This window comes from Megalobrama amblycephala, linkage group LG15 (genome assembly GCF_018812025.1).
Source record: "Megalobrama amblycephala isolate DHTTF-2021 linkage group LG15, ASM1881202v1, whole genome shotgun sequence".
Taxonomy (NCBI): domain Eukaryota; kingdom Metazoa; phylum Chordata; class Actinopteri; order Cypriniformes; family Xenocyprididae; genus Megalobrama; species Megalobrama amblycephala.
In genome coordinates this window covers 18,011,983-18,039,962 of record NC_063058.1, presented here as the reverse complement: position 1 = coordinate 18,039,962, position 27,980 = coordinate 18,011,983, and the positions used below count along the sequence as shown (strand labels likewise).

The window sequence follows — 27,980 nt, the reverse complement described above, 5'->3', positions numbered from 1 at the left end:
AGCTTCCCTGTCAAACAAATATATTTACTGTATAAAACAAATAAAAAAATACTATATCAGGTCGGCTTTGTCGAGTTCAGATGCCCTCACTCCGCGACACGCCATTCATGCCCGCACGCACGCGCGCCACGCCCCACCTCACCTCGAGTTTGCTGCTGGCTGAAAACTTGTGGCAACTATTCCCGCGAAAATGCAACTGCTGTCTGGCGATAAGAAGAAAGAGAAAAAGAAAAAAGGCCCTAGATGGATGCATACCGTGCATTTCTTTCAGGTAGGCTAGCCTATGTTCACAAACCTGAAAGTTTGGTCTATTTAAGGGTTATTTATACATTTAACGCTGCATTAATAGTTTGACCACAATCAACACATCTGCCTGATTTGATACTAATGAAATATATGTCATATTATAATTTAAATTATTGTATTGTGCTATGCATTGCGTTTTGAACCATGGTAAACACTTGACCGAGGTTGGGCTGTCAATACCAGAAGAGAAGCATTCCATGGACACACATCCATGAACCACATTATTAGACAGTTTTCTAAGGATGCATGGTTTATTAAAACTATTTAAAAATCATAATACAGCATCAGCTACATAATGCTATTCTTAAATCTACGCTTACACAGGATAATACATAAATAAAAGTTTAAACCCTCGCTCTGTCTTTGCATGTTTGATGTCCACATATTCTTGTTGAAGAAATTACAGTGGCTGTAGCATTTCTATCACAAAGAAGTGGGCGAATATTATTATTTAACTAATAATATATTTTTTAATCATGGTTGGCTTTGATCGTGCTGAGCTGTCTAACAACAAAAATCAGCAGGCTTTTGGCGCCCTCTGCAGGCATTTGTTATAACATATAATGTATTAACAGTTCAGGAAAAAAAATCTTGATGTGTTTAAATATGCAGGGGCGCGTTTCCCGAAGCGAACTATGGTCGCAGTTTGGTCGTTACCAGTAGAGTTCAATGGGACTTACGACCACGGTTCACCAACGATGCTTTCGGGAAACGCACCCCAGATTAGCTTATTTTGGTTAACTTAGAAGAAATCTACAGATGCAAACAGACGGAGGGTAGTAGGCTTAAAACAAACTCCATCTAAATGTTTAGGGTTAGGGTTAAGTTTTCTTTCCATTAGAGTAAAAGACATGGCAGCAAAAATGGACCTTAAAATTGTAAAATCTTAAAATTGTCCACTTCATGAAAGAAGTATTCCAATAACACCAAAAAATTAAAACGATTTATTGATTTGTGCAAAATAAACAAATTATTAGTGAAACTATGTCCCTCTCCTCATTTATTCAAAATATATAGCTACTTGAAAATAGTTGTTGTTGACCTCTCTTGTGATAAACCTAGTGAATACTAAAGAAGACCATGGTCTGTGTGTGAACTAATTATTTTGTAGAAATCTGTGGAGTATAAAACAATTGCGTGAGTGTAAGTGAAGTCAAAGTTGTCTTAATATATTTAAAGGTTCATTATTTTTTAAATAAATAATTATGAGAAGTGCCCTTTTTTCCACTTGAGCCCCTGCCCCCCAAAATGTCTGTGCACGTCCCTGAAACCCGCCTATATAGAAAAATCACTCCCTGCCCTCCAGCCGCATTTGAGTCAGCAATGACATCGTGCAAACAACCTATTGGGCTCTTGACTTTATTGCATCAGTTGTTTTCTGACTGCTGTAACTGAGTTTATCAAACATCTGTTATGGCACAAGAGTCAAGAGAAGGTATGATCAAGTGCTGACGGTTAAGTGATGTTAGGCATCATTTAGTGAAATTGGTCTTACTCAGAGTTTAATCTCTGATGAAATGGCTGATACATTATTTGTGCTGTTCGTTATAGTATGTGACTACGACATGAGATCCAGTGTTGTGGCAATCAGATAATATGAATTGGTCTGCATCATGCTGACTCATACAGACATCAAGAATCAATATGAATCACAACAATGGTGACAGTTCTTTTTTTTTTTTTTTTTTTCCTTTTTTTTTTTAAGGCTTAATGCTGCAGTGCATGCTTGGTACTAACCTAACTTAATACAAACTTCATCCATGGCTTCCAGCATGCATTGCAACATGAAGGTTTTTTTTTTTTTTTTTTTTTTTTTTTACTGTCACCATTGTTTTCATTTAGACAAAAGTCCATGCTCTATTACTGTCAGCACTTGTTCCTTCATTTACCACATTATCCTGAGCTGCACCCTGTTTTTATTTTTCTGGGCACACCCTAATGCCAACCGAACACAACCAGAACATCAACATACATGAAGTAGTTGAACATTTCATACCTTTAATCATATTTGATATCACATAATCAAAAGTTATCACACTACATTTGAAGAGTTTATTTGCACAAACTCCATTTTTATGAATTCTCACAAATCATGTTTTGTGCATTCCAAGTAATATCAATCAAACTGCAGTTGGGTTGTTTTGATTAAGTAATAATAACTCTAAAAAAATACAGGTGAATTAAATAATTTAAATTAATTGAAAGTATGTTTTATATATTAAAAGTTTGTTTTTTAGCAAAAGCAGATAACTCCAACAGTCATTTTTTGGCAAAAGCAGATAACTCCACATTTCATGTTTCATAGTTAAACAAAACCCAAGTAATTGCATTTAAAACACTCTCAAACACACATGTGCACACAAACGCACACACAAACAGATCAGCACACAAGTACACCCACACACACACACAAGCAAAAGGACAACCAGTTTTTCAGAAGTCGTGTATGGTGTACAAGGACTTACAGGAGTCGAAATTACTATACTTTTAGTCAGCTTTGATAAAACTTCCCTCAGCTAGCGCGTCTTTTTGAAGTGACTAGAAGCCTCACCTGACCTGAATACTGTGCGCTGATTCGCTAAAACGGACTTATCGGTTTCTGTACACAAACAACAAGGGCGCTTGTCGGCTTCTGCTGTAAAACGTGAACTTGCGATGCCTGAAAGTGGACAAAACCAGCTTTTCACACAAAATGGATTTAGGTTACAGAACATGCTATATATGGAGAATAACGCACAGCACTTAGTTGATTTAAAAAAAAAAAATGGTGTTTATCGGTTTTGCAAATGAACTCTTCATTTGTTGAATAGATATAAAGGACTGTACTGGCGTTGTTATTTTAATTTGTGATCACCAGGGGGCGTCGGTAAGAACGCACAAAAACCAGAGGTCGGTGCTCAACTGATGCTCCGTTTATTATGCACGCTTTCACATACATATGGCACGTGTGTGGTGTTTCTTTCGAACGCACACACAATGAAAGCAACTGTATAGCGTGCAGTTGACAGAGCTGTAAGAACTAAAATGTCTTCCTTCTTATGGGCGGGCCCAACTAGTCTGTCAATCACATCAACATCAAATCAGTAAATAGTATGGAAAATACTGGGCCTTTTCAACACCATTGGAACTGCACTCACTCACTCCCAGCAGAGAGAGAGAGAGAGAGAGAGAGAGAGAGGGAGATCCTAATCTAAATTCCTGGGGAATATTTCTCATAATTAGACATTAGGTGGTTTATAGAGGGCTGCCTCACTCTGCACTGCAGTGCTCCAGTTGTGAACCAAAATTGTCATGGTGTATTATGTAAAATAATCTTTGCTTATTTTTCTTTTTAAAGGATTTGTTCACCCAAAAATGAAAATTCTGTCATTAATCACTCATCACAACCCTCATGTCATTCCAAGCCCGTAAGACTTTCGTTCATATCCTGAACACAAATGAAGATCTTTTTAATGAAATCTTTCTGTAATTCTGTAACTGCTGTTGTGTTTGTGGTGCTGGGAACCTCTGTGCCAGGTACTGTAGATTTTCTCTTTGAAAACATGTTTAAGTCACATTTCACTTCTAAAATCAAATGAGTTCTAAGATTTGTTTACAACTAAGCACATTTCCCCCAAAATTCATTACATATACATAGTTCCTCTAAAACTCTCCACCTTCCCCAGCTCCACCTGTATCTGCAATGGGTTATTGATATATGCTATTTGTGCAGCAGCACTATGTCTTTCTTGCAGCAGCGTATCAGTGTATGTATTGGCAGTAGCAAGTTCCTGTATTTGCTCTGCAGCAGCAGCAATAATCTACAACAACAGCAATAATCTACAGCAGCAGTAATTCAGCAGCAGCATAGCAGATCTATTCCACCAAGACCAATTTCCTTTACACAAACTCTAATTTCTTATTCGCTTATTTGGACTTTCAGGCAAAATATAAACTGGACATTTTCTTTACAGGTTTCGCCCATTTATTGATGCAGCTATTTTTGCAGCTTGACAATATTTCTTTCTTTCTGTCTTTCTCTCACCACCTCTTTTTAAACAGACAGTACTGTTTAGTTTCAGATGATATGGACTTTCAGTTTGTTTTCATTTGTCAAGTGTCTTGTTCTGATTCCTGCCACTCATCTGTCTCCTGAGTTACCGTCAGTAGTTCATTTGTGTCAGCTGCGTTGTGTCAGCAGTCGCACCCACCTGCCCTGTTCGACAGCGAGACCCTGAAATCTATTTTCTGGATCGGGGGAAACTTTCACCATCCCGTGGACCTCCCAGATACCACTGATCTCAACTGGAAGGAAGCCATCATCTGGTGTCTGGAGAGCATCCATCCCCGATCCAGGACCCAGCCAGACCCAGAGCCTGAATCACCACCTTCGACCATGGAGCCCTCGTGTGTGCCCCCGGTAGACAGAGAGCTACCACTGGCTGCGATATGTCAGCCAGAGCCCGAGGAAAAGAGGCCAGGGCTGACCCTCACCCCGGAAGTGGAGCTCTATCGTGAGTCTGACCAGGGGAGTGACCCCACGACATCAGCGGATGAGGGATTTGTGATGACAGAAGAGGAGGACTGCTTGATAGACTTCAACGAGGACTTATCTATTCCCACCCTATCCACCCAATACCATCATTGCTGTTTTTAAACAGCACCATTGACTGTTTTGAATATGAACTATCCCCTTCATTGACCTACATGGACTTTTATGCAACTATTTCTCTGATATGTGTGGAAATTACCCTATTCACCATCATCATGTCCAGTCTCCTCTCACCACTATCATCTCAGAACTCAGCCAGTCCTCCAGCCATGCCGCTGCCGGATGTTCACAGCCCTGCTGCATCTCTGTGGGAGTCCCGCTCTGATGTCGAGCTGTAGGTCATGTTACCACCAGCAGCATAAGTGCGAGAAAATCCTGAGGGTCCGCCTCTGGCCTCGGAACTCTTGCCCATCTCTGCCTGTCGACCGTCTTGGCTCCTTCCACCTTCAGCTCCACCTGAGACCCTCGGACTTGCAGCTCAACCGGGTTCCCTCGTCCTGCTGGCTCCCCCTTGGTCAGTTGTCACACCACTTCCGTCGCGGACTTGCAGTCTGTCTGCTGCGCTCCGTCCCTCCACCTCTACGACTGCAGCGGGTACCTCCTTCCACTCGGTGTCACCTCTGTCCTCGGGTACTCTGGCTCCACCTTCGATGGTCGTCACCGCGGCATCGCCTGGGTCTCCAGTACCAGCGTTGTCACTCATTCCCATCGGCTTCCCATCTGTGCCTGCGGATCCATCGGCCACGCCTCTGTCGGTCGTCCCTCAGCTGAGAACTGAGTAGCCTGCGGACTCTAAAAATACTGAAAAAACATTGTTTTTTAGTGTCTGGCTGATGTACATCATCTTTTCCTCCATGGAGGCATATTGCATCATCAAGGGTTTCTAAATCAGGCATGAGTTGATGCCGCAGACAGGATGGCATTGTGAAAATCCTCATAAACAGGACTGGCAGGAGGAAAGGGTTCAAAAGAGGAGTTCAAAGCAGCCATGGAGGATTGCAGATGTTTTATTGTGCATTGTTGTGTTATCCACTGTATGTTTTGTATGTGTGTGAATACATGCGTGTTTCTGCTGTTGAGATGATTCTAGTCTTCAAAGAAGAAAGCAAGAGGGACTAAAGGGGCGATCTAAAAGCTTTTTAAATTTTTCTTAGGTTTAAGGCCCGTTCACACTAAGAATGATAGCTATAAAGATAACTATATTAGCTTTCACACCAGCGGATGATATCATTCTGCTTATTATAAGCAAGCGCTGCAGTTTTGTTGTCTGCCACTTCAAATGCTTGAGCTCTTTTAAGTAGGATGGATTCTGATTGGCTGTCCTTTTTTTTTTTTATCGTTCATCAGCTGGAAAAAATCATTGTGAAAGTGATTCCAAATAATATTGTTTATCTGTGCCGTTATTGTTATGGTTGTGGTGTGGACTCTGTTATTCTTTTACATTTTTAAATTTTTAAAACTATATTTTTATCGTTATTGTTACAGTTATCGTCCTGGTGTGAATGGGCCTTTAGACTGAAATCTTTAATATGACAATAGCAGATTCAATTTGATTCAAATGACGTCTAAAATTCCAGTGGCATCATGGCATCATCGTTTTTTGGCCAAATGGTACAAAAACAAATTACCTTAGAACATTCAGTGGTCACGCAATCACTGTTATTTTAAATCTTATTCATATACTTGAAACATTTTGCAGGACAGGAATGTTCAGTAAGCAGAAATGATAGTGTAAACAAACTCTAAATCTGTTGAGATGAAGGTAGTGCATATCTGCAATGAACATTTTTGAATCTAAAAACGGGTGTTTTAAACAACGAACTATGTCAAGAGACTTTTTTTCTTCTTCTTCAGATTTTAAAGGGTAATGAAACCCCCCTCTTTCAGCTCAAGTCTAGCTCACAATCTTTTTGAAAAATGCAACTTAAATGGGCATGGTGGCTGTGAGAGGAGAGGGGAGGGGGGAAACTCTCATCCCCAGTAGCCCATGCTTATCGACTGTCACTAAAAATCAGTGGTAAAACGTGAGGAAATACTAAATTTTTTTAAAAAACTGGAAAAGTTGTCTTTTCAAGAGTTACTGAATGCCCTGCTACATATATCCTACAGTAATCGTAATTCTATTTAAAACATATTAATGTACATGTGTAATTACAGTCATTATAAAATACATAGTTGTTTATATACACACTATACATGCATATATTTGAAAAAAAAATAACGCTTAAAAAAAAACCTTGCGTACATAGCATAGATCTACGCGCCGAACCTGCAACACGCTCAGTCAGTCAGGCTGCGTGTCGACTGGAGCAGAGCAAGCGACCAGAGCATTTTTAGATTCATTCCTATGGAAGTTGAGCGTCACATTTAACTTACGCGCGGCTCAACTTCCATAGGAATGAACCGAAAACACTCGCGCTTACCCGCTCGCTCCGCGCCAACGGACATGCACCGTCAGTCAGTCAGTCTCTCTCGCTGTTTAGTGCTGTTAACCGTCCTCGTCATTGGAAAGATCCACGTGGTGTCATGAATAATTAAGAGAGTGTCTTCTCATTGGATAAAAAACTCAGTCTCGTTAATAATTATGAAACACCGATGAGTCATCAAAGCACTATCGTGCTCTGCCACGTCACAGCCTGTGACGTGGACAGGATGAAGATTTTAAACCCGGAAGACGAAAATAGCGTACTAAAACTAAAATTTAACCATTTTCCCCCTACTATTAAATCTAACAGATGCTAACATTGTCTTCAATGGTGTTCAACACACATACCTCTGTTAAAATCTCAGAAATTTTGGTTTAGGGTTTCATGACCATTTAAGATGTGTGGATTTGTGAGTAGGCTATTGTAAGCTTTTTTTTATTTTATTTGAGATTTACATAATTCAGTGTATTCAATGTTTTCAAGTAACCTAAAAAATTATTTAGAGAAAAACACTGGGCCACCTTCCAACCTGGTTGCATGGAACAGTGTGTCTCAGCTTAATTACACAGTAACATGGGTGTGCAAATGTAACTTAATGATGTTATGGTAAAAATGGAACGCTATGTAACAGCTTTCTTACCTGTATGTCCGGAACGGCTGGTTTTTCAGGTTTTCCCCTCCATTTGGCTTAAAAAAGTTTGTTCGTTGTAATCCCATTTGAAATGGAGACTTTTTAGTCTTTTTAGTTTTTTAGATTTTCTGTTGCATTGTTCTTTCCATTTTTGCGGGTTCATTATCTGCTAACAATGCACTGGATTCTTCACTGGAAACCGAAACTAACTCGCTCCCACTAAACATTTACTCTTTGAATTTTTGCACCTGGGAACAATACAAGTCCACACTATTATGACTAAAAGTTTACTAATAAGTACTTCCTACTAAACCAACTATTTTGACATAGTATTCTATTTGATCCCAAATATTCAACTAGAAGTTAAGTTATTATTTGTTGTTCCTACAACTTGGATAGGCGACAAGACTTTTGTCAGGGTGCGTAGCTATTTAGGCTGCCAATGTACGTAAACCTTTCTAAAGTCAATAGTAAAGCATTCTACAAATTTAAAGTATGATAGTATGATAAAGTATAATGATTGCACTGTTTTTGTGTCATAACTGGTTTTAATGAGTTCAGCTCTTGCAGGCTGTAGGCGAGGCAGCGGTGCGGGAAAAGTTCCCTGATGCCGTCATCATGAAACCCTCGGAGTGCTTTGGAAGAGAAGATAGATTCTTGAACCACTTTGCTAGTAGGTATCTGAATGCATTCTGAAAACAGTAACTGATTGTAAACAATGTCATTTTTGAATTTGGTCTGTCTCAAAGAGACAGTTCACCTAAAAATAAAAGTTCTGTCATCATTAGTTTCTATCCACTTTTTGCACTGTTCTGTTATCAATACTGAATTTGCATTTTTAAAAAGTTTGCGTAATTTGTTGTCTCCAGTCCATTTCCCACACTTCCCAGGTGAAAAAAGTACACTACTATAATGTACTTAAAGTGCTCTATTTTCTCGCAACTAATTTTGTACTTAATATATTAAAAATGATTCTTTAGTACTTCTTAAGATCATCTTAAGAACATGTAAGTGTACTCAACTGTGCTATTTTGAGACACCATGAAATATGAACTTAAATGTGCTTTTAATATACTATCTCTGTATTTAAAAAATGTATTTAGATACCACTTATAGTACATTTGAACCCATAGTGTACTAAAAGTGGTAACTAACCAAACCATTTCAGACGAGCCCTGTTATTTAGATGCGTTTTGGTCGATTGGATAACAAGTGGACGACACTAAATACAGGTGCAGGTGAAAACGCATTCGACTTTATTGCTTTCATAGTGGAAATGCTCATGTGCATTTCAACAGCCACAAAAGACCTAATGCGTAAACATTATTGGAAGCGCAATAGCCAGACGTCGGCTGAATGCCTAAGTTTGGTTTAAAGACCAAAAACCAACCAAGTTTCGCAATGTTCTCTCACCATTCCTGGTTTCAAACGCACACTCACAGTGTTGTCTTGCAGCTAGCAGAAACGAAAGCTTATGTATTTATATTGTAGAATTATAGCTGTAACCATTGCTGCAAATGTAAAACAGCATTGAAAATGTAGAATTACAGTAAATGGCTGTTGTGTACATAAATAAAGATATTCAACCTATAGCTTTGGCGCATGTTTTTTTTTTTTTTTTTTCCTAGGGAGGGAGTGTGATGCATTTTACATTTTCCTGACATAGATCACATTAAAGATGGAAGGGACATGGTTTTAAAATATGTGAATAGTTTTATAAAAATGTAGTTTCACCAATTTATACAAAATATTCAATGTCTTTAAAGTGACTGCAATTTTTTTTTAGACTATTTACTTCAATATAAATTAGCATTGATCACTTGACTTTAATGTTAGCTAATGTCATTCTTAGGTGAAGGACATAGTATTCTATATATATTTTATACATTATAATGAGAACAAAACATATTGTACATAGAGGAGTACATAACAAAGTATAAATACATGAGACATGAGTTTTGATTTTTTTTATTCTTGTTTTTGCTATACATTCTGACATTTCTAAATAATATATATAAAAATAATATTTTATTTCAGTCAGATATTTCAAATAAATGCTGTTTTAAATATTATATTTATCAAAGACTCCTGAAAAATGTCAACACATATTTGGTTTTCACAAAAAAACTATAAGCAGCACAACTGTTTTCAACATTGATAATAAATGTTTATTGAGCAGCAAATCAGCATATTAGAATGATTTCTGAAGGATCATGTGACACTGAAGACTAGTCTAGACTAGACTAGAGTAATGATGCTGAAAATTCAGCTTTGCATCACAAGTATAAATTACATTTAAAATATATCCAAATAGAAAATAGTTATTTTAAATTGTAATAATATTTCACAATATTATATGCTTTTTACTGTATTTTTGATCAAATAAATGCAGCCATGGTGAGCATAAGACTTTTTTCCAAAACTTGGAATCTTACTGACCCCAAACTTCTGAAAGTGTAGAATAATAATAGAACTTTGTCTTTATGCTACTGATAAATCCAGCAATTATTTTAACCACTCCCATATTTCAGATCAGAGGTGTATTGCATAAATCTAAGTGAACTACACCTTTGATTACAGGAAACATTATGCACAGGCATTCATAAACTCCTGAAGCATTTTTCACGGCCACAAGGACATCATGAAAATGAGGATTGCTACAAGAGTTGGTGTGTTAGTTATTGGTGTTATATTTTTCAGTCTAGTCTACATGTCACTTAGACAAGAAAAAGTTAATGACAACAGGTTACAAAAGCCAGAAGATCTGGAGGTTCTTGGAAGACTGAAGAGAATAGAAGATCAAGTTTATAAAATAGGTGAGTTTGTTCTCATTATATACATTTTAATTTAACATTATCAGTGATTAAAAGATGCCACACTAAACTGTTATATACTTTCATTTTCAGCTAAATTCACAGATGTCAAAAATCAGCAAGTCAAAGAGCCTGTTGTGGAGCAGAAAATTACAAAGAAAATTGAGGTTAAGAAGTTGTATCCGAAGTCGCCTTTATTCCGTTCATGGGGAGCTGAACTCACAGAAGAGGAACAGTTGGAAGCAGAGAGACAGTTTCAGGACTACGGATACAATGTGTTCCTCAGTAACAGATTACCAGTGAACAGAACAATCCCTGATACTCGAGACCACAGGTAACAGCTTTATAACAGTTTTCTATTTAGAATAATATAAAATAGTATAATTTATTAATCTAATGGCAAAGCTGGATTTTCCAGTCTTCAGTGTCACATGATCCTTCAGAAATAATTCTTATATGCTGATTTGCTGCTCAAGAAACATTTATTATCAATGTTGAAAATGTGTGGGGGTGACATATCAGGACACAAATTTGTATAATGACATGGGAATGACTTAGGTATTACAAGAAGAGGGTGACTTATGAGGTCCCCACTTTCAAAAGGCTTATAAATCATACAGAATGAGTTTTTGTGAGAGTACAAATGTGCACAGTTTCCTGTGATGGGTAGGGTTGGTGTGGCTATAGAAAATATGGTTTGTACAGTATAAAAACCACTACGCCTATGGAATGTCCAAACAATTCACAAAAACAAACCTGTGTGTGTGTGTATGTCTGGGTGTATGTGTGGGTGTGGGTGGGTAGTCCTGGTAAATCCTACATTATGGGGACAAGATGGCTATATTCAAAATCCTTGTCCTTGTGGAGACATATTTTGGTCCCTATGAGGAAAACAGCTTATAAATCATGGAGAATTATATTTTTTGAAAATGTAAAAAAGTTTTCTGTGTTGGGTAGGTTTAGTGGATAGAATATACAGTTTGTACAGTTTAAAAATCATTATGTCTATGGAATATCCCATTAAAACATGGAAATCCAACATTTTATTTAAATCTAGTGTTTTGCAAATAGGGGTAAAAATGGGTTATGTGATAGAAAATATCATTAACCTGATATAAAATCAATGGAAGTCTATACAATGTCCTCACTAACAGTGAATCAAATGTGTGTGTGTGTGTGTGTGTGTGTGTGTGTGTGTGTGTGTGTGTGTGTGTGTGTGTGTTTGTGTGTGCGCAGATGTGCTGTGAAGATCTACCCTAAGGACCTGCCGTCTATTAGTGTGATTCTGATTTATTTAAACGAGGCTCTGTCAATCATTAAAAGGGCAATCCGCAGCATCATTGACAAAACACCTGCTCATCTGCTAACAGAAATCATCCTGGTGGACGACTACAGCTTGAATGGTTCGTTTTTATTTATTTGATATTAAATCTGAATAGTTTTTTCATGTTAAGCATGAATGTGAGGTTAATTAAAAAAAAAAAAGTGTGAAAATTAATTTATAAATTATTTTATTAAATATTCTAATATTTAGAATAATAATATCAATAATTAAATACAAAAAAAATGTATGCTAATAAATATTTAAAATTTCTTAACAGAGGATCTGCAGTTGCCTCTAGATGAATACATTGGTCTAATTAATAAAGACAAACCTGGCTTAATCAAGAAAGTGAGACACAAAAGGCAGATGGGCCTTGCCAAGGCAAGAATATCAGGCTGGGAAGCGGCCACAGGCCAGGTGGTGGCTATTCTGGATGCCCACATTGAGGTTCACAAGGAATGGTAAATACTCTGTCTGAGTACGATAACATGATGGACTTACTATCTTTGCTAACTAAACATTTGACTGCCTTATTGTTTCAGGGCAGAGCCACTGCTTGCAAGAATCAAAGCAGACAGAACAATAGTGCTGTCGCCAGTGTTTGACAAAGTGCTTTTTGACACACTGGAGGTTGTTAAGTATGGTCCTGCTGCTCATGCGTTTGACTGGAACCTTTGGTGCATGTACGAATCTTTCTGGCCAGAATGGTACAAAATGAAGGACCCATCAGAACCAGGGAAGTAAGTGGTGTAACTTTTTCACTATTTTAAACAATTTGACTTTCTATCGTCCATTTTAAACGGCCCTGCAATGTGACAGATACATTTTTAAAAGTTAACTGCATTTTTTTTTTCTAAAAAAAACATAATCAACCAAACGCATCTCCAGGCAACACAATGGCATTAATAAATGAATCAGTCATTTTGAATGAATCGGTTAAGCGAACGATCATGCAACATTCATTCTTATTTCCTTTGTAAACAAATCTGTGTTTTTATCAAATCGGTTGGGTGAACAATGAAACATTTATATAGATGGCTGTTTATATCCCAACTAACAAAAATATATTCTAAGAATGTTTTGCTAACGTTCTCATTAAGGTAAAGTATAAAAACCTTGCTTAAATGGTCAAAATGTCCAGTATTTTTTTTTTAAATGTTTAAAAAAGTTTTTCTTGTTTATGCAGATGTTTAGGGAACATTCTATTTTATAATTCTTCAAACATTAATGTTACTTTTCAGTGCTATCTGAACAAGTAGTAACATTTAAGAAATGTTAGACAAATGTCCAACTAAAACTGTCAGGATTCAAAGAGGGGGTATGGGGTTAGATTCCCGCCAAAAGTATTGCGGTCACGGATAAAAAAATAATAAGCGTGAATCAAAATTTTAAAAACACATGTAATAATATATAACACAAACTTAAAAAAAATACAAAATGATCAGAATGGCAAAGAACATAGTCATGGATTGAAATATAATAAGCGTGAATCGAAAAATTAAAAGCATGTTTAAAAAAATAACAAGCATGAATCAAAACATTAAACACATTAAAAATTATATTGCACAAATCTTAAATTTGTGTTTGTGTTCTTAAAAGTTGTTTTCCTTGCTTTTATTACTCTAGTACTTTAGTACTTTGTGTTCTTACATATACTGCTCACAATTTACTCTTTTGTACGCTTGTGCTGTTTTTCTCTTTGCTCTTCTTTTCATGTTCCACTCTTGCTTTTCCAAATGTTGCAGTTCGAGTTTCATTTAAATTAGGCCAGGCTTAAGCGTCACCATTGGTCCACTAGTTCTAGATTGACAGCTCCTCCTCTAGCCAATCAATCAAAGAGAGGGAGATGACATCACTTCAATGCGACTCATGGCTACTGATGCTTACTCATAAGTTTCACGCTTATTATTTTTTGATCCGTGACCTCAATACTATTGGTGGGAATCTAACCCCATAAGGGGGGACCCAGACGCAGAATGAGCAGGGGAGTGATATTTATTAACAGAAGACACAGTACAAAGTGGGGTGGGAACACAGTCCAAACAATAGGGCAGGGTGCACAGCTGGAGGCCATATAAGACAGGACATAATTAATTTGATAAACAGGCTACAGTTCGCAGTTTATGATTGATTGAAGTAGAACATATACAATCAACTCCAGAATTATTGGCACCCTTGATAAATATGAGCAAAGGCTGCTGTGAAAATAAATCTGCATCATTTATCATTCTGATCTTTTTTATTTAAAAAATATTCACTAAATTCTAACCTTTCACTGAAATAAAACAATTGAAAGTGGAGGGAAACTCACTGTAACATTCAAGGTTCAAGGAGGACGAAGATGTAGATGACACAGGGTTTATTAGTAATGAAAATAGACATCCAACTTGCGAGACAGCGTGCAACATAAAACACAAACAATAACCGACAAGAGACTGAACTGAACAGTGAGAACATATTTATTAACTAACTCACAAACACATAACTAAACTAACAAACACAACATACACGCAGGTCACATACGTAGGTAAAAATGAACAATGATAGAGTGGAACCGGAAATGGAGCTATGGGAAAAAGTCAAAGACAATCTGGAAAAGAATCATCAGTTTCCTCAGTAATAAAGCACCTTAGCTGACACAGGTGGTTTACAAATTAATACTAAATCGCTGTTTAGTGTTCAAATGTACGATACTTGCAAAATGCCTTTAGGCTGAGGAGCATCAGATCTGCCAGCTGCGGAAGGATCCTTGATGATTCGGTCCGGAGTTGTAACCAATATCTTCTGCATTGGTTGAACACATATGAAACAACTTGAGCTGTTAATTTGACTCTTAGTGGGAAAAGTTCTCCCTCTCCTAGTCAAGCACATGGTTGGGGGCAGGGCAGGTCCCGGCCAAAAGGCAGACAGGCATGCCCTTGCAGTCGCTGTGTTGTCGGAGAAGTAAGAGAGCGGGAGGAGCATTGCGTATCAGCTTTAAGCTCTGGGAGAAGTTACACCCCTAAGGGTTGACCTGACCAATGAAATAGGTAGGATTTCCGAGCGGCAAAATTCCTTTATGAATTCTTTATGATCAAGTGTGATTTAAAATGGCTGAGTTGTTGAAAAGGAACTATTAAAGATTCTTGTAATACTGATGTGTTACAAACATATCGTATACTCAAGCATTTAAATCCTCTCGAAAGCATAGACACTAAACATAGCATAATTGAAGTTACCTTAAATGTATCATAAAACATGTGAACACACTGTGAGTACAATACAACAACAGTAATAATGGATACCATTTCCTGGGGATGTACATGTTCATTTATAGAACAGTCTGTCTATAAATTAATGCAGGAAACTGTGTTCTGTGGGAAAAATGCAGGTTTTCTGTGTCTCTTCTCTGCTCTTCCATGTGGCAACCAACATTCTTTAGTGCAATAAAACTTATAACTGAGAACTTCTCGGGGGATGGGGGACAGACCCCAGAGTGAGCTTTAAACAATTATTGGTTAACTATAACAAATAATTGTGTCTGATTTGTCTCAGTCGTTACACAGGCAATGATTAGCATAATCAGACACCAAAGGTAACCAATAAGAACATGACAATAAGAACATGAACAAATCAGAACACATTAGCCCCCCCCTCCAGAAGGTGCAACCTCGTGCTGTGACAGAAGAAAGTTCACAAAACAGAAAAAAGGGTGGAGCTTCGGTGGAGGGCATGGAACTGGAGACGGACTGAAACCTGGAGATGTTAGCAACTGGCACCATGGTGGCACAAACGAGGAGAGGAGCTAGGGTAGAGCTTGACCTGATGGGCAGGGTGACACCTGGGAGCCGATCGACTGCGGCAGAACCCTGGATGGTCGAGGAGCCCGCGGAGCCGAGTGGCTGACCATGACGACATCACATATCTGGAAGATGAGAGCTGACTCGCAGGATTGAGGCGATGATGTGAGGACAGATGACCGGGGTGAAGATGTGGTGAGGGAGGCTGACGGGGAGGTTGTAGGAAGGGAGGAGTCCAATGATGCCGAAGGGGTGCAGGGCGAGGGCGCAGCCCGAATCCAAGAAGTCTGTGGCTGCAGCTGGATGTCGACTGCCAAAGGCCAACCCGGAGTGTCGACTGATCCCAGCGGAGCTTCCGGGCAGATGGACCGTGGAGGTGATGAAGGAGTGGAGGGTCGAGGTGAGGGTAATGGGCTGACAGGTCAAGGTGGAGGTGTGGACCTGGAGGCCCGAGGTGCAGCCGGGGACTTGGCCTCTTGCCGAGCTGGTGGCAGGGAAGCCTGAGGTGTGGAGGATGTGGCGCACGGAGTAAGTGGTGGTGGCAGAGCCGAGGAGAAACCTGACCGCTTCTGCTAAAAATCTTATAATGGGCTGTGGTTGGATCTTCCATCAGGACAATGATCCATGTTACAGTTGGTGGCTTGATCTGTGTCTGGTCTTTTTGTTTTGCCCCTCCCTTGTTTTTCTTGGTGTCGCTCTATCTTTTTGAGCATTTCACGAGTTCACATATCCATATAATTAAATGGAGTAAAGTTATGCGTATTTGGCGTGCTGTCCGGGGAGAGGGCTCCGAGCTCGGAATTTTGGCCCAAACCCAGAGTACTCCCCCCGGTGTGGTAAAAGTAGATAGAACTATAAGTGAGGAGATGGGGTGGAGGAGGGATGCTGATAAACTCTCAGATGAACAGAAGTCAGTCTGCTGAATTTATACCTTTTGACATTGGTTGAGTTGATTAACTGAATGCTCTCCACCTGTGCTAATTAGGTTAATTATCTGAACTTGCTCCTCCCGAATTTTGTTAATAAAACATCATGTACGCACACTCTCTTTTTGGTGGATGCACCTGTTCATTATTTGGGGGTGGCTGATTGATTGGGCTGGCAGATAAAAGACATCAACGAGGAGAAGGAGGAGAAGGAGACAGATATGACAGATTTTGTGGGCTAGCCAGCAAATAAGTGTCTTTGTTTTTATTTCGTGTTTTTGTTTTGTTGTTTTTTTTCCTTTGTTAGTTGTCCATTCTGTTAAATTTTTTACTTGGTTTATATGTTCATTACTATCGTTGTTGTGAGCAAGTGAATAAATAGATTTGAATAATTTTACTCATTTACTTGTTTAATCTGTTTATTCAGTTACCCATTTACTCATCCTTGTTTATGTTACGTAACCTCTCTTCCTTTTGAGCTATTATTTTAATGAGAGGTTGTAACATCCAAAACAAACATCAAAATCAACTCAAAAATGTGTCACTGAGCACAAAATGAAGCTTCTGCCATGGCCGTCCCAGACAAGAAGCACGAACATGAAGCTGGGAATCTGAAGGATCTGGAGAGATTCTTCATGAAGGAATGGTCTCTGATCTCTTCTCAGGTGTTCTCCAAACTCATCAGGCATTATAGGTGAAGTCTCAGAGCTGTTATCCTGGGAAAAGGACATTGCAATAATTTGGTGCCAATAATTGTGGCCAACATGACCTAGAGAAAAACATTTATTTCATAATGTGACCCTTTCCACTTTCCATTGTTTTACTTCAATGATAGGTTAGAATGTTGTGATTTTTTTTTTTTTATTATTTAACAAGGGTGCCAATAATTCTGGAGATGACTATATTCAGTTTCTTTTTCTGCATTGTTAGGAGTCCCTCAGTCATGGGTATCCTTGTTGCTGATCGTCAGTTCTTAGGAGAAATTGGAGTTTTGGATGAAGGAATGACAATTTATGGGGGTGAAAATGTTGAACTAGGAATACGTGTAAGTTATTCCTGCACACTGTGGCACCAAAAAATGCATATATGTGTAAAAAAAATAAATAAAAAAAAGTCCTTGAATTTGATCAATATCTGATAAAAAAATAAATATCTTAATATTAAATCAGGTCTGGCTCTGTGGCGGTAGTATTGAAGTGGTGCCATGTTCAAAGATTGCTCACATTGAAAGAGCACATAAGCCTTATTCACCAGATCTCAGCAAAGCCATGATTCGAAATGCTCTGAGAGTAGCTGAAATCTGGATGGATGAATATAAATCAAATGTGAATATTGCCTGGAATCTTCCTCTAAAGGTAACAGTAATCGTAAACATTGTTTCAAGGTTAGCTCAGGATAAGTTAAATATTTCATTGATCTTATATCATCACCCTGGACCTGGTTAACAAAATAACTGTTTTCCTCTAGGATCATGGGATTGATATTGGTGATGTGACTGAAAGAAAACAGTTACGAGAGAAACTCAAATGTAAGCCCTTCAAATGGTATCTGGAAAATATTTATCCTCGGCTGGACAGCTTGGAAGATATAATGGGTTATGGTGCGGTAAGTTGCTCAGAGTCTTCTGATATACACAATTTCCCTCCCAAGAAGTGATATATAAAGTTTAGTAAATAGTTGGTCCATCTAAACCAGTCATCCCCAAACTTCTGCTGTTTGTTTCTCTTGACAGTTGAAGAATGATTTTCAAGAAAAATACTGTATTGATCAAGGACCTGTTCCTGGAAGTGTACCTATTCTCTATGAGTGTCATTACTATAAGCCTCAGGTACTGTATGTAAGTGTAAACCTTTGCTGTGAATATCTACGTCCAAAACACACTCTTCATTTCAACATCTCTCACAGTATTGTTACTACAATCGTAATGGAGAGATCTACATTGGAGGCATCAAATCTCACAAGTATAACTCCAACCGTTGTCTAACGGATCCCGGTAGTGGAAGCACACCAGGGTTACATGACTGTAAACAAGCCAAGGAAAAAGGACTGAGTATTTACTGGGACTTCACTCAGGTTTGGTCCTGATGTGCATTTTATTTGTTTATTTATATTTATGGGTTATTTTTACACCACATTGCTTAAAGGGTTAGTTCACCCAAAAATGAATATTATGTCAATAATGACTCACCCTCATGTCGTTCCAAACCCGTAAGACCTTCGTTCATCTTCAGAACACAGTTTAAGATATTTTAGATTTAGTCAGAGATTTTTCTGTCCCTGCGTTGAAAATGTATGTACGGTGCACTGTCTATGTCCAGAAAGGTAATAAAAACATCATCAAAGTAGTCCATGTGACATCAGTGGGTTAGTTAGAAGTTTTTGAAGCATCGAAAATACATTTTGGTCCAAAAATAACAAAAACTACAACTTTATTCAGCATTGTCTTCTCTTCCGGGTCTGTTGTATATATCCGCTTTCACTCCACAGTGACGCTGCTTCTTCTTCTTTTTTCCTGTTTTACGGTGGTTGGCATCCAGCTTATTGGTGCATTACCGCCCCCTTCTGCTCCAGACAGTGACGCTGATGACGTGTTATGTAGTGCGCCCGAGCTTCGTTTACAGTCTGAGGGAGACGCACACTGTATTCAAGCTATTCTACACTGTTTGTATTTTAGTATTGCTATATTTTTTTAAATGGTGCGTAGGTGTGCATGTCGCGGATGTCCTAATCGCATCACTGTCCGGAGCAGAAGGGGGCGGTAATGCATCAATAAGCTGGATGCCAACCGCCATAGAAGAAGAAGAAGCAGCGTCACTGTGGATTGAAAGCGGATACACACAGAACCGGAAGAGAAGACAATGTTGAATAAAGTTGTAGTTTTTGTTATTTTTGGACCAAAATATATTTTCGATGCTTCAAAAACTTCTAACTAACCCACTGATGTCACATGGACTACTTTGATGATGTTTTTATTACCTTTCTGGACATGGACAGTGCACTGTACATACATTTTCAATGCAGGGACAGAAAAATCTCGGACTAAATCTAAAATATCTTAAACTGTGTTCCGAAGATGAACGGAGGTCTTACGGGTTTGGAACGACATGAGAGTGAGTCATTAATGACATAATTTTCATTTTTGGGTGAACTAACCCTTTAACATTGTAAAGTGTGTGGTTATTCTCTATTTTCTATGCATATACAGTAAAATCATAATTATTATTTGAGCATTGATCATTGAATTGATAATCATTGAAAATTAATTTTATGGTTTTTGTTTTACATTTAGGGAAATGCAATAAGAAATAGAAAAACAACCCGATGTCTTGAGATCGGCCAAGGACAGGATTCCTACTATCATCTCATTTTGCAAACATGCACAGGACAAAATTGGACAATACAACATGTCATCAAAGACTTTTAAAAGGAACTTTAACAGAAGTGAAAACATTGTACAAGGAATCAATGTAAAACAAAACAGATGTATGTGTGTGTGTGTGTGTGTGTGTGTGTGTGTGTGTGTGTGTGTGTGTGTGTGTGTGTGTGTGTGTGCCTTTTTTTGTGAATCTTTTGTTTTACAAGCTGTTTACAAGCAACATTGTATTAACAATTAATTACAAATGTAAGATATACATATATACATGATAGGCCTATATAAAACATTACATATTATGAAACATCATACTGGATTTCCTTATAAGTGGAACAGGGGTTTCCAACCTTTTTGTGAGTGAGGGCTACCTCAAGGAATAAAATAATCTAGAGGGCTACTTGTTTGTGATACTCAAAAATATTAATTATAAATATAACATAATGGTGGTGCTTTTTTACTTTTACTTTACTTTTAATCATCATATGCGAAATAATAAAATATCTTGATATCCTGGTTCAGACTTGCAAGAATTTTTTTTTTTTTTTTTTATTTAACAATTTCTGAAGATCATATGAAAACATATGTTGAAAGATGTATATTTACAATTTTCTCTCTGAAAGTCATGTTATTTAACGAGAGACTGGATGTGTCAGATACAGGAAGACATACAAAATGTTCAGGGCTGGTGCTCCTCCAGAATAGGTTTGAGAACAGATCTCAGCATCCGCACTTTCTTTCAAACCTGTATGACTCTATTCCTTTCATACAAAACCTCTTAATGAGAATTAACAGAGGTTTAAATGTTGATTTTTTTTATTGAAAATAATAAAGTTTGAAGTCACCATTATGGAGGTGAGCGCTTGCTGTAGATGGACTCTTGATTCTTGACGTTTTAACGTTAGATTTTTGCTGGCTGTGTTAATTGTATTTTCAAAACATGCTTGTTACAGTAAAAACTGCAAAAAAAATCACCAGCTTATCACCAGCGTTTTTCGAGGTGTTTTTTGTGTTCATACCCAAGCAATTTTCACTAGTGATGAGCAGAGTGAACGTGCAATTTAACTCCCTGACAGTATGTGGCACTTGTGCTTAATGGTAGTGCAAATAAACATATTTGGGTGATTCTTAGACTATGGGCACTTTTATGTTCTTTGGGCATATTTTTAAAAATACATATAATTTTGGACAAATTCCTCTTTCTTTGTCAAACTATCAATAAAACCACCTTAAAAAAATTAGTACCTTTCTATTATGATTTTTTCATACTTTTCAACCTCCTTATAGGTGTCAAAATCACTGTTTTCTCCTTGTCCCACACCCAGACTTTTAAACTTCAACAATGAAAATACAGTTTAAAAATATGACTTATCTGGTAACTATTAATGTACCTGAATTAAGTACTAGTAAAATAATTAAAATACATTACAGTATTTAATGTGAGACTACTATCAATATTACTTTTTATACAAAATATAGCTGTCACACAGTATTGGTGTCATTTCCACCACAACACTGTAATGTCCCTTTAAAAAGTTTGTGTGAAAGATTGTTTAGGTGGTTTCTGTGGAAATGTTCAGTGACATCAGAGCACATGTTGGATGTGGAGGAAATTTTAAATTTTCATCAACAACAAATGAAGAAAAATTAAGGTAAATATTGCTAGATCAGTTAATATATTTATTCTACGTCATTTCCAAACATGCTGTACCTTCAAGGGTGTTTTTAAAAAGCCAAAAAAATTTAAGTTAAATAAGAGTATTTTGCATACATGAAATGCTAAGTATTAATTCAAAGCAAATCAGTGAAGCTATCTTCCATTTTTTCACAAAAAACTACAGAAATGTCATTTCCACCACAGTCATTTCCACCACACTGACCTCTGTGATGGAAATGACATTTATGGTTACAAAGTACAATTTATATGGATTGCGAGAGTATAGTTGTGTAATGCTTTTTATATAATAAATTATATTGCCAAAAGTATTAGGACACCCCTCCAAATCATTGAATTCAGATGTTCCAGTCACTTTCATGGCCACAGGTGTGGGTCGCTCTCAGGAGCTCAGTGAATTCAAGCGTGGTACTGTGATAGGTTGCCACCTGTGCAATAAGTGCATTCTTGAAATTACCTCACTACTAAATATTCCACGGTCAAGTGGTATCAAAACAAAATGGAAGCAATTGGGAACAACAGCAACTCAGCCACGAAGTGGTAGGCCACGTAAAATCTACAGACCTCCAAACTTTGTGTGTCCTTCAGATTAGCTCAAGAACAGTGCGTAGAGAGCTTCATGGAATGGGTTTCCATGGCCGAGCAGCTGCATCCAAGCCTTACATCACCAAGTGCAATGCAAAGCGTTGGATGTAGTGGTGTAAAGCACACCGCCACTGGACTCTAGAGCAGTGGAGACGTGTTCTCTGGAGTGACAAATCACGCTTCTCTGTCTGGCAATCGGATGGACGAGTCTGGGTTTGGAGGTTGCCAGGAGAACGGTACTTGCCTGACTGCATTGTGCCAAGTGTAAAGTTTGGTGGAGGGGGGATTATGGTGTGGGGTTATTTTTCAGGGGTTGGGCTTGACCCTTAGTTCCAGTAAAAGGAACTCTTAATGCTTCAGCATACCAAGACATTTCGGACAATTTCATGCTCCCAACTTTGTGGGAACAGTTTGGTGATGGCCCCTTCCTGTTCCAACATGACTGCGCACCAGTGCACAAAGCAAGGTCCATAAAGACATGGATGAGCGAGTTTGGTGGTGAGGAACTTGACTGGCCTGCACAGTCCTGAGTCCTGACCTCAACCCGATAGAATTAGAGTGGAGACTGTGAGCCAGGCCTTCTCGCCAACATCACTGCCTGACCTCACAAATGTGCTTCTAGAAGAATTCAAAAATTCCCATAAACACACTCCTAAACCTTGCTGAATAGCTCCATATTAAACCCTACGGATTAAAAATGGGATGTCATTAAAGTTCATAAGCACGTAAAGGCAGGCGTCCAAAAACTTTTGGCTATATAGTGTACGTTACAATACTTTTTATTTTTATAATTATATTATAATTATATTATTATATTATATTGTATATATGATATAATTTTATTTCTAAATTATATTACTTTTATATTAATTGATTGAATTTTTTCTATTTTTAAGATGCCACCTAAGACAACAAAAGAAAGGTCACAGGCCTATAGGGATAAAATAAAAGCTGACCCTATAAAATATGAAGGAGAGACTTAAAAGAGATCGATCTGTCAAACGCTCTCTCTCACACACATGCAAACATACATACACTCACACATTCAAGGTGCTCAAAATTTTCCACATTCCACACCTCTGTTTAAATGAAACAGTTTCAGGTGTTCTTTACACTTACTCTTTATAGAAGATAATTGTTCATTTAAGAGACCAATGAGAACATTTCAGTATCAAACTCAATTAGCCTCATAATTATCTCACAATGTTGAGATTTTGATGCATCATTTATTGCTTATATTTTTGCCTTGCCATCATTTGTGTCAGTTATTTACAGTATGCTGTAACCTTATTTACAGTATACTGTAACCGTTCATCTGTGAGACAAATCAGTTTTATACATCAAACTCAGCACTACACTAAAACAGGTGTGGTTATGTTTAATGATTCTGTGAATTGAATTTAATGAGTGTGAAGAGTTTAAGTATTTTTCTACTAAATATTTCTACTGTTTCTCTACATTCACGTTAATTCATTGTCATTTCCACCACACCCTGTCATTTCCATCACCTCACACATTTTTTAAAACTATTAAAAAAGTTCTCATCACACATTAAAAATGTATCTGCAATTTATGAGATCATGCTCTACTTAATATAAAAATTAAAGTTATTTATTTTCTAATAAGCTCTTACCCAAACTAATATTACATTTCAGAGTGTGACAGGTGTACAGTTCAGCATTTGGTCCTTAGGGCAGTTGATTTATCTCATTGACAAATGTATACTTAATGTACATTGTGGAAAAACTGGTAAAACTAGTTACAAAAATGATCTCAGACAATTCTTCAGTGGCATATGTTTATTTTATTCAACTTCACAAGGCTAAAAGTGCCACTAGTTGAAGAAACACCCATTTATGATATTAATAAAGTTAAAGAAGATAAAAATGCAGATATAAAATGGCATATATATATATATATATATATATATATATACAGCTCTGGAAAAAATTAAGAGACCACTTAACATTGATTTCTGAACTTGGAGTGGTCTCTTAATTTTTTCCAGAGCTGTATATATAAAGATGATAAAAATGCAGATATAAAATGGCACATATATATGAGAGATGGTAGTCAGAAACGGTAGTGCAAATAAGTCACAATGACAGTAGTGCAAGTGAACAGTAGTGCAAATAAACATTTTATGAAATAGACATTCTCAACTATATTTCTTGAATGTAAAACAAACAAACAAACAAACAAACAGTAAAATTACAGAAATAATACACATCTATTGGTGTGGCCAAGAACTGGCAGAGCACCTAGCGTGTGTCTCAATCAGCTCCCCACACAGCAAAAGGACTCCGTGGCGGATCGACCGCGGAGGTATCGTGCAGGGGTGGAAAGTCCAGGGCTCAGAAAGTAAAAGTCCTGCCATATTTTTATTCCACCCACTGAAGCATTAATGAGATAAATAAGTGTTTAATTGAGTGATGATTTACCATTATTGAAGACACCTGATGATAACAAGCAGAATCACCAAAGGAGAAAATCACTATTTTTAATTTACCATCATCGAGGTCAGGGTTTGTTTTAGTTGAGCTCTTGACCCTTCACTTTTTAATATTAGGTTTTGTTTGGGCAGTTTTAACTGCATTAAAACCAGACAAGCAAAGTTAAAAGATGATCAGGTGGTGTTGGTTATGTTTTCACATAATCATTATTTGATTTGAATCACTGATCTCATTTAGAGCCTAGCCTCTGAGTTAGATTTACATTGATTACAGCAGCACTGTGATTCTACAGCAGAAGATCAGCTTTATCAATATAACCCAAAGGATTTCTTAAGTTCTGATCTGAAAAAAAAAAATTTATTTTAGGCACACACAGACATCAAGAATCAGCGTATGAATCTCAACAACGGTGACAAGCGACATATTCTGATAAACAGATCAACTCTGAACATTAGAAAACAAGCTACTAAAAAGTCACATAAAAGCAGCAAAAAATAAAATAGTGAGAATAAAGAAAATTACTAAGACAATTCAGCTCATAATTTATTCACGCAGCAATGCATGATGGGAGCCGTGGATGAGTTTTGATTGGTGGCACCCAGAATGCACTGCAACATGCTTTATTACTCTCACCACTGTTGAGATTCACAGACTGATTCTTGATCTCTGTGTGTCTAAATGAGAGCCTTTTTTATGAACAACTTTTGATGAAACCTTTGAATTATTTTGAAAAAAAACTGGATCTTCTGCTGTAGAATCACAGTGCTGCTGTAATCAATAATGTAAATCTAACTCAGAGATTGGGCTCTAAATGAGTTCAGATCAAATAATGATCATGTGAAAACATAACCAACACCACCTGATCATCTTTTCTCTTTGCTTGTCTGGTTGGTTTTAATGCAGTTAAAACTGCCCAAACAAAACCTAATATTAAAAAGTGAAGGGTCAAGAGCTCAACTAAAACAAACCCTGACCTCGATGATGGTAAATTAAAAATAGTGATTTTCTCCTTTGGTGATTCTGCTTGTTATCATCAGGTGTCTTCAATAATGGTAAATCATCACTCAATTAAACACTTATTTATCTCATTAATGCTTCAGTGGGTGGAAAAAAAAATATGGCAGGACTTTTACTTTCTGAGCCCTGAACTTTCCACCTCTGCGCAATACCTCCGCGGTCGATCCGCCACAGAGTCCTTTTGCTGTGTGGGCAGATATCGGATGCAGTCGCGTCTAAAGTCAATGTAAACACACTGGCCAAAAAATTGGATATGGTCAAAAGATCGAATCTGTGCATTAAGACTTGCAGTGTAAATGCAGCCAAAATATCAGATCTTTTGCTCACATCTGACACAGATCGGAATTAGTTGCACACGTGTAAACACAAAAATCCACATAAGATCCGATTTTTTCGTATCCGATCTGAGCCACTTCCAAATGTGGTTTTAAATCCGATACATATCCGATCTCTGAACATGCGACCTATGTCTAAACACGCATATCCGATTCAGCTTGAACACAAGAACACATCTTATTTTAAGTGCGCCGATTATGCCTTTTCAGATATTACATTTCATGTAATGTGTAATATAGCTGTTTGTGAAAGGTCTGCAGTTCAAAGTGCATGATAAACAGTTATTGTCACCCAAAAGAAAGAACCAATTCCAAACTGCCTGAAACGAGCCTAATTCCAGCCTTACTTCCTGCACAAATCTTACGCAGGTTTGTAACACATTTGCATAATCCCGTCTTTGATCTTCATTGGCTGCCAGCGAACAACATCTATTTTGACTCGCCCTCAAACACTGTAGTTGTTGCTGAGGCCTGGAAGAGTGGTTTGTGTTGTTGATAGGTTGAGAAGACGCTGTTTTCTAATCACGACACACTGGGCATTCTGACCAATCAGAGCAGAGAAGGCTTTCAGATAGGGGCACCTTAAATGTTCATGATAATGTTCTCTTATTATTTCAGATTAAATATTTTACCCTCCTTTAATTTTTAAAGGTGGTGGATGTGGCCAGAGCCATTGTCAATGCCATCAAAGACCTTGATGCTAATGGGAAAACATATGCATTAGTTGGGTAAGAACCGGCCCCATTTCTCCTTCACTGCCTTCTAATTTTTCAAAAAATTATGCATTTCCATTCTATAATTTCTTGTGTCCGAAAACATGAAATGAATCTCTTACTCTACAGGCCCAACCGGTATCTACTGCATGACTTGGTAGAGTATGTGTACGCACTGGCACACAGGCCATTTTTGGCTTATCCCATGCCTTGCCCTATCTATCAGTAAGCATCTCCTAAAAATTTTTTCTTTTTACTCATTTTAAGGGGTTAGTTCATCTAAAAATGAAAATTGTCATCAGTTACTCACCCTTATGTCATTTCAAACTCCTAAGACTCATCTTCAGAGCACAAATGAAAATATTTTTAATGAAATCTGAAATTTCTTTCCCTCCATAGAAAGTTTATTCACCCGAAACGCTGACGCTTTAAAATATTCATAAAGAGATTGTAAAAGAAATCCATATGAATCAAGTGATTTAATCCAAGTCTTCTAAATAGACACAATCGTTTTATATGATTCAATTTAAACTTTTATTCACATATAAACTGTGTATGTTTACTAAATTTGAGTGCTGTTTTAACAGTTATGAGTGAACTATTCCTTTAAACTTTAAAAAAAGTTCACTTTGGCCTTGACAGCCTCATATATTCACTTTGTGTTCTCTGGTTTTAGCCTCATCGCAAGCTTTTTTGAGATGAACCCTTTCGAGCCCTGGACAACCCGTGATAAAGTCGACCGGGTATGTGTGTCGGAGCATTACAACACATGTTTTTAGTTTATTATCAAGAACTTAACAAGTAATCTAAACCCTCATTTATAGTTCCACACAACGGACATGAAGTACCCCGACCTCCCAGGACTGGAGGACTTAGGCATCACACCTTCCTCCCTCGAGCAGAAGGCCATTAAAACCTTGCGTCGCCATCGGCGTTACCGTTATCTGGAGGCTGAGCTCGGAGAGACCAAACCTGCCAAAACAGTCAGCTATTAGCATCCGGTGGTTGCTCCTGTGTCCAGTCAGCTCTCTGCTGGTCCTCACTTGTTCTCTAGTTTAACTTTTTTCTGTACATAAATAAAGATATTCAACCTATA

The 27,980-nt window shown here is 37.6% G+C and overlaps 1 protein-coding gene across 4 annotated transcripts; it reads left to right on the top strand.

Moving 5' to 3' along the window:
• Positions 1 to 8: 8 nt before the first annotated feature.
• LOC125247644 (probable polypeptide N-acetylgalactosaminyltransferase 8) lies at positions 9 to 27,980 on the top strand. Of its 4 annotated transcripts, XM_048159056.1 has the most exons (13): positions 138 to 271; positions 8,465 to 8,567; positions 10,595 to 10,710; positions 10,801 to 11,041; positions 11,944 to 12,110; positions 12,309 to 12,492; positions 12,574 to 12,771; positions 17,667 to 17,781; positions 17,906 to 18,091; positions 18,204 to 18,341; positions 18,469 to 18,564; positions 18,642 to 18,809; positions 20,026 to 20,370. In XM_048159056.1, the coding sequence occupies exons 3-13, from the start codon at positions 10,605 to 10,607 to the stop codon at positions 20,158 to 20,160; spliced, it is 1,734 nt and encodes a 577-aa protein (XP_048015013.1). In that variant the 5' UTR covers positions 138 to 271; positions 8,465 to 8,567; positions 10,595 to 10,604; the 3' UTR covers positions 20,161 to 20,370. The 4 variants fall into 4 exon arrangements, 3 of the variants coding, with proteins under 3 accessions (XP_048015014.1, XP_048015013.1, XP_048015012.1); XM_048159055.1 differs by lacking the exons at positions 138 to 271; positions 8,465 to 8,567 and having other exon boundaries at positions 10,289 to 10,710; XM_048159057.1 differs by lacking the exons at positions 8,465 to 8,567; positions 10,595 to 10,710; positions 10,801 to 11,041 and having other exon boundaries at positions 9 to 271.

Bases quoted from the DNA above. Each gene is read 5' to 3' on its own strand.
- LOC125247644 (XM_048159055.1), top strand. From the start codon at position 10,536: ATGAAAATGAGGATTGCTACAAGAGTTGGTGTGTTAGTTATTGGTGTT. The intron at 11,042-11,943 runs GTAACAGCTTTA...GTGTGTGCGCAG, and splicing joins CCTGATACTCGAGACCACAG to ATGTGCTGTGAAGATCTACC. The intron at 12,111-12,308 runs GTTCGTTTTTAT...ATTTCTTAACAG, and splicing joins GGACGACTACAGCTTGAATG to AGGATCTGCAGTTGCCTCTA.